General features: G+C 35.1%; 1 protein-coding gene across 1 annotated transcript in view; it reads left to right on the forward strand.

The window, feature by feature from the left end:
- The window catches only part of MALRD1 (MAM and LDL receptor class A domain containing 1), a 597781-nt gene that overhangs the window by 465941 nt on the left and 115940 nt on the right, over positions 1-15900 (forward strand). The window contains exons 35-36 of the mRNA XM_070426883.1: positions 6740-7003; positions 14798-14923. Coding sequence (XP_070282984.1) covers positions 6740-7003; positions 14798-14923 — 390 coding nt within the window. The remainder of the gene's footprint in view (positions 1-6739; positions 7004-14797; positions 14924-15900) is intronic.

Below are 15900 nucleotides of genomic sequence, written 5' to 3' on the forward strand. Positions count from 1 at the left end.
TTTTGGTTCCAGGGACTGTAAAAGTTAGCTAATAATGCCAGTTCCTACACCTTTTTATCTTGGGTGGGTTTTTTTCCTAAAATATTTTCTTTTTCTCTCTCCTAACATTTATTATAAAACAAAAGGTGGATTTATTTTTGCACATTTATATATAACTTTGTTTGCAAAAGTGCTTTATGTGAAATCTCATAAACCTTCTAAAACAATTGGTAAAAACCCATAGTGTCTATATAAATGAATAACTTTTGTTACTAAATTATAGATTTATATTCACATATATTAGAAAGTTATTTTTAAAGAGCTTTATAGTTTTATTTTTCTGATCTATACTATTTGTTGGTTTATTAAATCAATGGAAATAGTCAATGCATTCTTTATTTTTTGTTACCTTATGTTAATTAATCATAGAAAGTAAAACTATTTTAACCATTAATTATTATTCATCAATTTAAGAAGTGTTTATTGAAGAATATGTCACTGCATTCTCAAAGGGAGGTTAAAAATTTTCCAACTCTGACTTGGAATGTCCCACACAGTGAGAGAGCACACCTCTAGAATGGGTAAAGGCCGGGTAAAGAGGCTGTTGCCGTGACACAACTGACATTTCTTGATGGCCCTAGCATAGCTTTGATTGTGGGGTTTTCCTCTGGCTTCAGAACCACTGTTCTCAAAACTAACTTGCAATACAAACCCCTTGTACTCTAAATCAGATTTCTTAACCTATTTTCTGTTGAAACACATGAGAACTAAGCCTCATGTGCTTTATCACATGACTGGTGCAATACAGGCAAGAGAGCGATGACTTAAAAACAATTTTTAGATGATGGCTATAAATCCACATCCTTACTTTGCACTGGAGAAGCATATTTGGTGAGATACTAGGGAGTCAGCATAATTTTATTGTTGGTACAGCCTTGAAGCAGCTCCAATATAAAGAGTAAATCAATTGCAAACTACAACACTAGATATATTTATGGTTGATCTCCACAAACTTGAGACTTGTGAGCCATTTGAGAAACATTCCCCTAAATCTGATCAGTATATTAAGGTGTGAGTGTGTATAAGTGTACATGCGTGTGTGTGTGTGTGTAAATGCACTAAGCTTTCATAGCAGTGTCTTCTTCCTGCCCCAGAATCAGATCTACACAATACCCTTAATCAGATATAGTCAGAGAAATGTTGCCTGAACACCAATAAAAAACTTTAACTTAAAAATAATGAATTATTTTGTAAAATTAATCTGCATTTTCTTGGAGTGTCTTTCCTCCTTCATTCTCTCCTTCAGTCACAGTCACTAACATTTCCTAATTCTTTCTCTCTCTTCCTTTCTATTCTAAGAGTACTTTTTGGGGTATATGAATGACACTCTCAGCACTGAATATGCTATTTCAGTTTGCTTTCCTGATGTAGTTGCTAGTTTTGTACTTATCGTGCTATATGTTCTCCCACAGAATAACTCTCTCATGTAATTGATAAAAACATACATTTCCAAAGAGGCTAATTAAGGTTAGGACTAATCTGGCATCATTTGCTTATGGATTCACTGGCCTTGCATCTCAATTCCTTTGCTTTTAAATATGTTATTTTTTAATTATTGATTTCGATAGAGAAAGAGAGAGGGGAAGGGAGATAGAAACATCAATGATGAAAGAGAATCATCAGTTGGTTGCCCCCTGCACATCCTCTACTGGGGATGGAGCCTGCAAATCCTGGCATGTGCCCGGACTGGGAATCAAACCTGACCTCCTGGTTCATGGGTTGATGCTCAACCACTTAGCCACACTGTCTGGGACTCAATTCCATGGCTTTTAAACAACCTGACTAAGCTGCTCACTGAACATAGAAATTACAAAGAGAAAAGCATAAAGCATGCAGTACAGCTAGATTATACGTAGATTATACGTTCTGGGGGATATTGATGCTAAAATTCATATAAAGTATACATTTTATATATGTGTGTGTGTGTATTTATGTTGTATATAATTTTTAGAGAAGTTTTTGTTTTAAAGCAAAATTAAGTGGAATTTCACTCAGATTTGGTGTCCAGAAAACACTGCCTCCTCATAGACAGTGCCTTTTTGCTATGTCCTCAGGAGGCAGAAGGAGCAAGGTAGCTGTCTTCAGCCACTTTGACAAAGTCACTAATCCATTCACAAGGGCTTCATGACCTAATCACTTCCCGAGGGGCCATCCCCAAATATCATGACATGGGGGTGAGGTTTCAACATAGGAAATCTGGGGAGGCACAGACACTCAGCCTGTGGCATGGCATGTATCCACGGTTAGTGTCATACAGAATGACACTGCTCTGGAAATCCTCTGTGCTCTATGTACTCAACTCTTCCTTCCCCTCAGCTCCTGCTAGCCATTGATCATTTTATTCTAGCCACAGTTTTGCCTTTTCTAGAATGTTATATAGACAGAATCAGACAACATGTACCCTTCTTAGATTGACTATTCTCACTTAGTAATATGCATTTAAGGTGGTGCTAAGATTTTTCAGTTTAAAACAGGGAACAATTAATCCTGTTCATTTTTTTACGGAATTATATAAAAAGATATGACCTATAATAATTAGGTAACTTCAAGGGTGACATTAAAATATAAATATATTGATATTAAATTTTTGGAAAATTTATTAACTTCTCAAAGAGAGAATATAGAATATGTACTTTCAATTCAAAAGATAAACATAGTTCATCTTCCATGAGTAATCATTTTATTTGAAATGAGAACTGGAGGAAGCTTTTATATTAAAAAACATCTATATGCAGAACATTCACTAGATAAAACAAGAGACTTAAAAGAAATGTTGAACTTACAGAGAAGTGCTTCCGGCTAAGAGCCTACTTAGACTCCCAGAAGGGTGCAAGTTAATATTCTCTTACGTTAGAAATATTTCAGTGGAAAATTTGAGAAGTGATTCAAGGGAGATTTAATTTAAGACAAGATATATTTTGACGGTTGGGTAGTATCTTAGGATTTCCATTAGAAGGTTTATTGGAAATTCTCCCAGGAACAAGCCTTGTGAAGTGAAGGAGCAGGACTGGGCAGAGGGAGGGTTGAGTTGTGATGCAGGTGCAATAGTGGGACTCAGTGGCTGCCATGGGGAACTCTAGGGCTATAATGGTCCTCATAGTTGTCCCAAATTGAGACATATGGGTTGGGTCATCTTATCCACAATTAACCAGTCAATGAATGGAGCTGTTCTTGTGAGGCAGTGCAACTTAGAGGGAAATTCCTAGAGTTGAACTCATTTGTGAGTTGTCATCTGGTAATTTCCTGGCAGTTGTGAGAATGAACACCTTAATCCTGATGGAAGATGTGCCAGAAGCCAATTCCAGCATGACAGCCGGGCTAAATCTGGAGTGGCTAAAGGCATTTCCTCAAACCTGAAAAGGATGCATTAAATTGATTGCCTGCTGCCAGACAGCTCAGGGCATCTTAATCTACATGTGATTGCCTCCTACTGGCCAAACACCTGAACAGCCGTAGGCAAATTCTTCTAATCTGACAATGGACTCTGTAAATGAAACCTGACCCTTTGATGTGTATATCTCTGCCTCGCCTCAGGACAAATTGTGTTAATAAAAAGCAAGGGGTCCTGAGACAAGGAGATCTTAGTTACTTTAGCTAGGCTCCTTTGACCTCCAAATGCCTTTCAAAATTATGCTTCGTCTCTGGACTCTTTATTAAGTTACGCACAGCCTCTTCTCCAGATTACTGAACCCTTCTTACTGCCAGAACAATAACCCCGGCAGACGGAATCCACTACTGGCAGTAGAACACAGAATCCTTTATAGACAGTACAAGTGCCTCAGCTTTTTTGTTTAGAAGGGTCTAGAATAAGTGAGTTGTGAGTACCTTTTGATATAAATGGCTCTGAAATTTGATAACATTGCTACTTCAAAATAAAACTAGATTTTCATCACATGCAAAAATGTTCATTCATTTTTTTAACCTTTGTTTAGTTCAAAAAATAAATTTTTAGTGAATAAAATATTTTAGAAAAAAATTAAAAGTAAGGATGTCTGCCCTTCCTTAAATATGAGATTAATCCAACAAAAAGAATGAAGAGAAACTATTTAATTGACCATGGCTTTAAATATATAGTTGTATTTATATATATATATATATATTGCAAAGCCCGGTTTACTTTCTAAGTTTGAATTTACAATGTTGACATTGGAACACTGCAATATTATATGCTGCTATGCCAGAACTCCTGGGCTGTTACTTGCCTTGAGTTGGAAAACGGTCTGCATTTCCACCTGTAAATCTTCGTCCTTTTAATTTATGTAAGGTTTTTGTATGCGATTCTTTCAGAAATGACAAATTTTGGTTTTCTACTGTCATGTAAGAACATTAGGCCCCAGCAACACGTCATTGTGAGGAAAATAAAAGTGCTGCAGTAAGAAGTGAAAAAAAAATGGTACTAATGTTTCAAAATGTTTACGTCTCCAAATATTAAATATGCTGGTTTTCATGAACAAAGACTCCCTGAGATACCACATAGATCTCAGATACATAGAGTTTGATCATAGTGTTTGAGTTTAAATGCATTCTGAATATACCACCACCACTGGAGAGGGAGAACTTTCAAATTTCATTTTTAAAATGAATTCACACAACCATCTTTATAGATAAAACAAATATTTCTCATATATTTTATAAATTAAAAGTTTAACATGTAAAGAACACAAAATAAACTATTTCTGAATTGGTCCCCAATGCTATCTATTTTTTTTGCTTAATATACTGATGTGCGCATCAACAACTGTCACAGAACAATGTGAATAATAAGAACAGTTTAATGATATTATAGCAAATTAATACAGCCCTGTATATTTAATTCCACTAATATTCCAGAGAATAATACAGTCCTGAATATTCACATATATTCTCTGACCTCTAGAGAATATATGTGAATATACAGGACTCTGCTTACATTTTAAGTTTTGACTTAAAGTTGCTGCAGAATACTTCCACATAATAAAAGTTTATCAACTGGCATTGTATCTTTATACACTCAAATTTTATGGACCTCACTATCCTCATCTGTAAAAACAGAATGTTGTTTCTAGTTTCTTGGGACATATTCCTAGAAGTGGGATCACTGGGTCAAATGGCATTTCCATTTTTAGTTTTTTGAGAAAACTCCATATTGTTCTCCACAGTGGCTTCATTCCCACCAGCAGTCCAAGAGGGTTCCTTTTTCTCCACATCCTCGCCAGCACTTGTCATTTGTTGATTTGTTGATGATAGCCATTCTGACAGGTGTGAGATGGTACCGCATTGTCATTTTGATTTGCATCTCTCAGATGATTAGTGACTTTGAGCATGTTTTCATATGTCTCTTGGCTTTCTGAGTGTCCTCTTTCAAAAAGTATCTATTTAGGTCCATTTCCCATTTTTTGATTGGGTTGTTTATCTTCCTTTTGTTAAGTTGTATGAGTGCCCTGTAAATGTTGGAGATTAAACCCTTATTGGTGATAACATTGGCAAATATGTTCTCCCATGCAGTGGGCTTTCTTGTTGTTTTGGTTGTTTCTTTTGCTGTATGGAAGCATTTTTATTTTGATGTAGTCCCATTTGTTTATTTTCTCTAGTTTCCATTGCCCTAGGAGTTGTATCAGTGAAGATATTGCTTCAGCATATGTCTGAGATTTTGCTGCCTGTGGATTCCTCTAATATTTTTATGTTTTCCCATCTTATGTTTAAGTCCTTTATCCATTTTGAGTTTATGCTGTGTATGGTGTAAGTTGGTGGTCTAGTTTCATTTTTTTGCATGTATCTGTCCAATATTACCAACACCGTTTATTGAAGAGACTGTCTTGACTCCATTGTGTGTTCTTGCCTCCTTTGTCAAATATTAATTAAGCATAGTGGTTTGGGTCAATTTCTGGGTTCTCTATTCTATTCCATTGGTCTATATGTCTGTTCTTGTGCCAGTACCAGGCAGTTTTGAAAACAGTGGCTTTGCCAAGAAACTAGAAACACAAATTGGAAATGATATATGCACTCCTATGTTCATAGCAGCACAATTTACCATAGCTAAGATTTGGAAACAGCCTAAGTGCCCATCAGCAGATGAATTTTAAAAAACTGTGGTACATCTACACAATGGAATGCTATGCTGCAGTAAAAAAAGAAGGAATTCTTACCATTTTCAACAGCATGGATTGAACTGGAGACCATTATACTAAGGCTTAATAAGCGAAATAAGCCAGTCAGAGAAAGATAAATATCACATGATCTCACTCATTTGTGGAATATAATGAACAACAAAAACTGATGGACAAAAACAGATGCAGAGACAGAGAAGCATCAATCAGACCATCAAACCTCAGAGGGAAAGTAGGGGAGGGTGGGGGTAAGGGAGAAAGATCAACCAAAGGACTTGTTTGCATGTATGTAAGCCTAACCAGTGAACACAGACACCAGGGAGGTGAGGATATGAATGGAGGAATGGGGGAACAATAAGAACACATATGTAGTACCTTAATCAACAAAGAAAATAAAAAGACTGTTGTTTCTGAGATTTAGATAAGGCATTTTCTCTGAATCATGTTTGTATGTTTTGTGGAGTTCATATAATTTCTAATTGGAAATTAATTGACTTAAATTACCAAAATGTTTTACGTTTATTAAAGAATAAATATAGCTGACAATCTTTAAACACTAGACAGAGATATAACTCTCCTAATGCCAAAAGTGACTTGATATGCTCTCTTTTCAGGTCCTGTCACAACACAGCCACCAACTTGTGAAGCTGATCAATTTTCTTGTGTCTACACACCCCAGTGTGTCCCTCTCTCAGGGAAATGTAATGGACAAAAGGATTGCATAGATGGATCGGATGAAATAGATTGTTCTCTCAGCCCTCCTCCTCAGCTCTGCGGTAATAGGGAGTTCCAGTGCTCTACCCACGAGTGTATCCCATCCCTCCTGCTCTGTGATGGAGTGCCTGACTGCCACCTTAATGAAGATGAATCCAGCTGCTGTGAGTCATTTCACTAACTTAATGTGCTAGGGAAGAAATGCTGTTTGGAAATGATCAAGAGAGCTTGACAAATAAAACAAAATTCTCTAGAGTCATACCAGGACCATATCATCAATAACATAGATCTTTGTGTTGTGTTCCTAAACAAAACATATAGCCCTTGTTTAGCATCTCTGGAAGCATTCTATTCGTGTAGTCACATTAATCTCTGTTAAACTTATCTGATTTCCTTTCTTACTCACCTCTGTGTCATTCATATGGGGATGGTCTTATGTATTGGTTAATTTTTTTAACAAATGTTTATGGAAATGGATTAAAGACTTGTAATTATCATTTCTTCCCACCATAAATGTTAATGAAGAGGATCAAGCAAAGCGCTATGGGAAAATATTCATTTCAATGAATATGTGTAGTTAGGCGCTAGACCTGGACAACTACCTGGGCAAATATCATTTCATTAAGAATCTGTGTAAACCCTAAGGATATAGGTTTAATCTCATCCTTGTTACTACCTGTGCAGTCTTGGGAAAGTTATTTGAGTCAGTCTCCTCATCCATATAATACCTACCTTTCAGGGCTGTGAGGATTTGAGAGAATACATGTAAAATCCCAAGCCCTTTTATTTAGCACCTTCTATTTTCATTATAATTAGCCTAGGTCAGATAGGAAAGGAAGAGTTTTAGTTAAGTAATTATGCAAAACTTTAAGGTAAGCACATAATTGTGATGGGATCAAAGCACTATTAATATTTTATGTAATTATTTTTATTCGCTTGATCTTATAGTATGTTAACTATACTCTATTTTTGGCAAGGGCTGCAATGATAGAGCTCCATAAACCATATGTAATGACCACAATTTTTTTTTGAAATAGTAAAAAGCACTTTGGAATGTAACTGTAAGAGGGAAACAACGAAATAAATATAAGGCAATATCAGTGCCCTATTTAGTGTGGGCATCCAGAATTATAGTAACTATTGGAAAAAACTAAAGATGAATGAAGGAAAAGGAAGGCAGCCTTTGAATGTTTAAAGGTTTCAGCCTTAACTGTAAATTTAAAAGTAAAGTAAAAAAGGTTTCATCCTTAAATCAGTGAACTTCTTTTCCTAGCTAAAACTTAGAGATTGGTTTTCTATCTCCCTGTTATTAAATACAAGTATATTCTTTCTGTAATAAAGCCAACTTGTCAAGTCTTACAATATTTTCTTAGAGGCAAGGTAAACAAATGGAAATGAATAAAAAAGAAAAAGTCTGTCTAATTACTTATTTCTTTTCCCATCAAGGTTTTAATGTTATTTGGCTGATAGGAATCATAGTAAGTTCAATATAAGCATGTGATATTTGACTTTAAATAGCAATGCTTAGGAAAGTACTGTATCCTTATACTTTTAGAGATTGGTTAGATATTGGTGTTTGATGAGGTAGCAATATCTGAAGTTCTGCTCCTAAAGGAAAATAAGTCCACATTAGGAATAGACTGCTATTATGAGAGAATTGCTTCTACCCCTCTCTAAAATATTTAAGAGTTCTGACTCTATAGGGTAAATTGTGTGAAAATGAACAATGGACAAAATGCTGGAACAAAATTACAAAATAAAAACATCCAATGATGAACATTTCCTCCCAAGGCAGAATAATTTTTTTTCCTGGGCTTACCTACTGATTTAGAATGATATTTTGTAAACTCACATTCATTCATTCACTTGTTCACAAACTTTCAATAGGAACACAATTTATGCCACTTATTGTATTGGACATTTATGGTTCATGTGGATTTGGCATTGTACCAGTCCAGTTTATAGAGACTTCTTATATTACTGAAGGGGATTGGTAAGTGATAGTTGGGAATTTCATGCGATAAGTTTTGTGAGAGAGATAGATACAGGATTATTGAATATATAGGCAACTCTAACTATGGTGCTAGGGAGTCTGTAAACTTTAAAAAGAGCCAAATTTAGAAAGACAAGTAGTCATTAGGCAAATAGAGATGCTTAATTCCAGTGAAGAATTTTCCAGGAATAGTGAAAAGGTTCTTTGAAGCACATTTCATATAACCAGAGTAATTTGTGGTGGGAAATGTATAAATAAGTCTGGAGAGGCAAGCAAGGACTCAATCTTGAAGAGGCCTCCCCATCATGCCAGGGCTACCCAACCCTTTAAGTAGCACGTGGAATGGACTGAAGCAAGGGAGAAGACTGCTTAGGAAATGTTGTAGTCAAAATATAAAGGCATTGGTTAAATAATGATATGTGGCAAAGATAGGAATAGATTTAAGAGACATTCAGGTGAAGAGGAAGAGAAAATAATCAAGAAGAGTTTCTAAGTTTCTGATTTGGGCACCAGAACAACTGATCTACCATTTCCTGAACTGGGGAAAATAGGAAGAGAAAGACTTGTTACGGTAAGATTGTGGCTTCATTTTTAAGCATGCTACATCTGTGGTATCTGTGGCACATCCACAGAAATATTCAGAAAGTATTTAGAAATGAATATCTGGAGCTCTGGAAAGAGATAAAGCAAGATCTATACAGATACATGGCCATCAACATATGATGGTTAAAACTGTGATATAGATGAGATAATAAAGAGTAAAAAGAGAACGTGGCAGACAAAATCCTAAGGAACATCTAAAAGACAGTTAAGGAAACCAAGCATTGAAAGGCACTGAGATGAGGACATAGACACCTCAGGACAATAAAAAGAGATTGATGATATGACAATAAAAAGCTGTAATTATCGGAGTGTCCTCAGGTTGGAATGTTTTGTAGAGATTAGGCCTAAAACATATCTAGGCTGGGAAAAGCAAAAGGTGATTTCAATCTATTTACCAAGATTTCATCAGATATTACATCATTAATATTCTGTCAAGAAATAGATGGTTCATTGATACTATATAATTTGAGAATATTTTAATAAAGCGCTTATTTATTAGGGAAATATTATGCATAGGGAAACCAAACAGGATAGGCAGAATAGGGGCTTTTATCACCAACACACCAAAGCATGTAAGAGGAAGAAACAGTTGTATGAATCTGGAGTCAAAGAGGTCCATTAAGAAAAGTTGTGGTGCCTGAGCTGGTTTGGCTCAGTGGATAGACTGTCTGCCTGTGGACTGAAGGGTCCTGGTTTGATTCCGGTCAAGGGCATATGCCCAGGTTGTGGGCTCAGCCACCAGTAGGGGGTGTGTAGGAGGCAGCCAATCAGTGATTCTCTCTCATCATTGATGTTTCTGTTTCTCTCTCCCTCTCCCTTCCTCTCTCAAATCAATAAAAATGTATTTTTTAAAAAGTTGTGGTATTTGGTTAAAGGGTGATTTCACAGTCACTTCCCTTATATTAGTCTCCTGCTGGTGCTACCCATTTGCCATACCTTAACAAAAGTTAAACCTAATCAAAATCCAAAGGACAAAGGAACTTGTTAATGTGTCCTTATAATTTAGTCTCCCAGAGCCTAAAGCAGTGGTTCTCAACTTCTGTCCCTTTAAATACAGTACCTCATGTTATGACCCAACCATAAAATTATTTTCATTGCTACTTCATAGCTGTAATGTTGCTACTGTTATGAATGGTAATGTAAATATCTGATATGCAGGATGGTCTTAGGCGACCCCTGTGAAAGGGTCGTTCGACCACCAAAGGGGTCGCGACCCACAGGTTGAGAACTGCTGGCCTAGAGCAAGAAGAGGAGGTAGAGAATGACTCAGAAGAGGAAATGGAAGCTATCCATCAATGATAAACACAACTGTGGAAAACATGTAGGGAAGTGGATGATTTACCTATTTTCTAACTTTAATTTGTCCCAGTAGAAGTTGATATGTCCCAGTAAGTTGAATACCACTTACCGAACACTTGGAATGGGTCATGCTCCTAAGATTTGTAGGTCAACATTTATAATCAGTATTTTTATTATCAGCCTTTAAATATGTTACTTATGAACTTAATGTCCTATGGTAATTCTCAATAATAGTATAAAGATCATCTTCATCATGTGACATCTCCCCTTCTTACATATGTGTTCCTTAGTTTATTCAACATAAAAATGATGGTGATTAAGTCTTCTTTGCAGAGGTATTGGGGGATTAAATGAATTAATATGCTAAAGTACATAAATACACAAATAAATTATCCTTTTCCTATTAAATTATTTTTATCATTTTATTTAAAATTATTTAAACTGCTAAGATATTTCAATAAGAGTAGTGGTTGGATTTAATTCCAGAATAAAGTAAATGTCCACCCTGCTCTGTGATAAGTTTATTTGTGCTTTGAAGGGTTGTAGCCTTCATCTTCAAGGCCCAAGGACCATGGTTATTCTCCTGTTAGAAATGTTGGTTGCTGTATACATGACTTTTTAGTTTAATACTGAATGGATACACATAGTCATACATGCTTTACTTAGGGTTTATTTTTTATGCAGCAATTATAATTTATAACAGGAATTTGCTTTAGGGAAGTAATGCCAATGAAATATTCATGAATTGTTTATCTTTAATGTATCATCTACCTGAGTACCTGCGTGAATGAGCTAAAAGCCCCACAATGCTCTGTGTTACTTGGTTCATTTAGGTAAGAAAGATAATCTAGGATGAGAACAGATTGAAATAAGTATTCCTGTAGATATTAAAACATAACGTTTTAATGCGAATGTGGCAAAAGTAGATATTGTCAAGGGAAACATTTTGAAATCTCAGTTTCCTATAAATTTTATATATATGCATAACCCATAGACACAGACAGCAGTGTAGTCATGGCCAGGAGGAAGAGGTGGCAGAGGCTAAGTGGAGGTAGACAAAGTTGGGGGGTAGGGGTGTGAGGACATGTGTGATAATGTCAACAATAAAAATAAAGTTAAAAGTAATAAATTTTATATATAACTTATTTGGAATAATTTTGGAAATTTTCTTTGTTGTATGTATATTAATCATAGAAGAGAAAAAGAGAGCAATAGTTCAATTTGTTGTCCTATATTTAGTACAATGCCCTTTGCTGTATATGTCAGTAAATATTAATTGCATTCATAATTTATTTGCCACCTACATTTAAAAGGAAATTGATAAATATCCATTAACTTTAATGCTATTCTATTTAAAATGCCACAGAAACTATGGTTTTAGTTTTCAATTTTATAAAGTAAAAGGTCCATTTTTAACTGTCTAAATTGAAAACTCTATTAAAAGGAAAACGCTTTATAATTTTTTTTCTTATAGAGGTATATTTTATGTCTCTTAATGCTATTTGGGTCATAATTGAGAATTTATATTACTGATAAGTTAGAGATCTTCATTGTATAGTCAGCTTGAAAATAAGCTATCATTCCCACTGGAAATTGGGTGAGGGAATATGGATGGATTCCTATTTCTGAGAAAAGGATTAAAAATAAAGCTTAATAAGTAGATGAGTAGTATCTATTATCTTTGTTTACAAATTTCAATATATTATATTATTTAAAACCTTAAAACTATCATCTTATATTATCTCTCAGCTCCTTGCAATGCATTGATAATAAAAATATGTATATATACACACATGCTCATACATGTGGATATATAGATGCATTCATAAACATACAGATTATTTTGCAAACATCTCTGGATCTTATAAGAGTTGGAAATTATGCAGTTTTCTAGTTGATGTGTTTGCAATATGATTTATCTTGTCAATGTATATCCTAAAATCTTTTAAACCTTTAGAAAAACTTAAAGATTATCTTTTCCCTTGGGACCTTAGCCATTTCTACAAACTGGTTTCAGCCTTGTTTTTTAGGTTTGTTTGTACCACCTTCTTACACAATTCCCCAGTTAAAGGCAAACTGCTTTACTCATGTTCCAATATCAAATTTATTGATTCTCTGTCTATAGATTACCACTCTGTTAAATGGCTTTTCTCTGGAAACATTAAAATTTAAAACACATCTCAAGACTCTACTCTTCTTTCAGTCTTTATAGACCTCCCTATACCAAAGAATCTATTGCTTTTATAATGCTTACCTATACCAGTACTTTACCAACTAAATCTGACCTTATGGCATATCTTTTATTATTGTTTTGAACTGCTGGTCACTCTTGTATTGTTACCTTGCTATTGTTGCTTTATTCATTCTGATGTCTCTTTATATACATGTCTCCCCTGTACTCTTCATTTGAAGTGCTAAGCCTAGTATCTTACATGTAGTGACAGCTTAATAATATTTATTGGTGTTGAATTGATGTTCCAGCACCTCAAGAAGGATTGCTGAATGAAGACTGTCACTTTAATTTTTCAGAGCCAGCATTTTGATCAATGAAAATACAAACTCTTAGAAATACCATTTTTATGTCCAACTTGAAAATAAATTTTTGATAGGCAGTTCTCAAACTAAACTGTGCTAATATCCTATGATAACTCTAAACAGCCTACAGATGTGTTTGAAGAAAATAAAATATTTTAAAATAACTGACAAAATCTGTGCAAGAACCATACTTGGAGATCTCTATTCCCATGTCTTCTAAACTGTCCATTTAGCTTGAGAAGTTTGAACTTAGTTGTCTTTATTCTAGTAGAAGTAACTTCCTAGATCAATCCTTTAAAAATTTTAGCAGATTTGAATTAAAATGTTTAAATAACATATTATATCATATCTTTAAGTATACTGAAGAAAAGCAGAGCTATTTTTGTTGAACTTGGGTTAAGCCCCAGAAGCCCTGGCTGATCATTCCTGTCTTTCACATTACCTCTGCATAACACTATGACTTAAAGGAACCAGGTTAGAGAAACAGTGTAGGCCAATATCATTATTATTTATTGCTTTCTAAATCTATCTTGTATTTCTGAGAAGATGGTGCAGTGGGTTCATGCTTTGACACTTTTCCTCTATTCCAAACACAGCAATGCTAGAGAGAAGAGCTATCACACAAAAGGCCTTGAAGACATTAAATATTGTAATGGAACAAAACAGAGGTAGAACCAGAGAAAATAGAGATCAGGCCTGAAACTCAGGCCTGCTGGTTCTAGGTTTTTAAGTAATCAGGAGAACAGAGACACATCATGGCCTAGAATGAAATGTTCTGGGTCAGCCCTAACTCATAGAAGGAATCTAAAACATAGCCTCCTGCTTTATAGGAAGTCACAATCCTAAAGAGACTAGAGAATGAGAGGGAGGAACACAACACTACAGTTTAAGGACTAAGAGAGCATCCAAGGGAAATCCAGTAATTTGCAGGACTAGACTCTATTAAACTGTCAGTACCCTTGACAGGAATCAATAAAGACATTTTTCTGAAAAAAATCAAAGTTTTGTGAATAAGACTTATGCTTGTTTCTTGAAGTCGGGCTAATAAGAGACTCTGGGATTTATAAAATACCTGCATCATGCACTGACACAGTGCTATAAGGTCACACCGTCCTAGCACAATGAGCTGAGTGACCACATCAACACCCAGATCTAATGAGCACCTAGTACTACTCATAACTTAGAACTCAGTTGGAAATTGATGCACATTCAAGCGAGGTACAATACCTATCGGTTCAGTTGCACATAATATTGGGGACATTAGAGGAATAACAGAGATCTTCTTTGATGTAAATTTGCCTCTAGCCTAAAATCAATTCAGAATACATAGTACATATGATGCATTTTACACATAATATAATGCTGAGAAATGATTCCATCAACACACTTTGAAAAATGTTCAATTTATTACATTGAATATATAATTTAAATATAGAACTAATAAATGAAGGATAATACAATAAATTGTATTATTTCATTAGAAAAAATTATTTTTTAAAAGAAGATGATGATGATTCTTTTTTTCCAGCCAATGTCAGCTGTTCTGAGGGAGCTCTGCTGTGCACCTCCTCTAACAGCTGTATCCCAGTTCACGAGCGCTGTGATGGTTTTGCCAACTGCATGGACTTCCAACTTGATGAGTCCAGCTGCTCAGGTACTCCATTTCCATTCAAATATTCTTTACAATCTAAGACAGTAACTTAACCTGCAGACAATGATAATATTAAACCTTGAAGTTTAAATAATAGCAAGAATGAAATAACTGCATTTCTATTATTGGTCTGGAGCAGGAAGAATGTTGACATTTAAATATTACAAATATAGCTCTGGCCAATGTGGCTCAGTTGGTTGGGTATCATCTCATACACCAAGAGACAGCTGGTATAGTCCTCAGTTGGAGCACATGCCCAGGTTATGGACTCAATCCCTGGTAGGGACATGCAGGAGACAGCAGTTCGATGTATTGTTCTCACATTGATGTTACTCTCTCTCCCTCTCCTTTCCTCAATCTCTAAAAATCAATAAAAAAAAAATCTTAAAAATAAATAAATAAATATTACAAATATCTATATAATAAAAACCCAGTGGTCCTTATGCCGTAACAACCAAAGACTCGTCACCAGGAGGCACATTGATGGGTCCTGCGGTGCCGGCAGGACTTGACGCTGGGTCCTGCGGCGCACCGGGTCTGGGTCTCACGCGGTTTTACGTGCTGGGGCTCGAGCATAATATAATGAATTTGCTTACTCTATATAAACAATGTTTAAAAATAAAGTCAAATATTTAATTTTAACTTACTATAATATAATTTAAGATTATTAGTATTTAATAATCTGATGAAAAGTGCTTGGTTTACATAATAAACCCTTCACAATCTAACGTTATTAATTTTTTAAACTTGTAGTCTTCTTCCACCTCTTCATAAGAGCTCCCTATTTGCATAATCTATTTATGTCTAAAAGTTAATTTATTAAACTTTAGACTGACTTTTAAACATGTTTTTCTTACCTTGGAACAGTTATAAGAGCTGATAATATATATTTGTGGTTATACTTTTATCAAAACTGCTTTAATATGCTCTAATTTATTGTAGCCCATTGTTAGCATTCCTCCTGACTATTTTTATTTCAT

Source organism: Myotis yumanensis, unplaced genomic scaffold (assembly GCF_028538775.1).
Source record: "Myotis yumanensis isolate MYYU_CA2020_CCGP unplaced genomic scaffold, mMyoYum1.0.hap1 SCAF_1, whole genome shotgun sequence".
NCBI classification, from domain to species: domain Eukaryota; kingdom Metazoa; phylum Chordata; class Mammalia; order Chiroptera; family Vespertilionidae; genus Myotis; species Myotis yumanensis.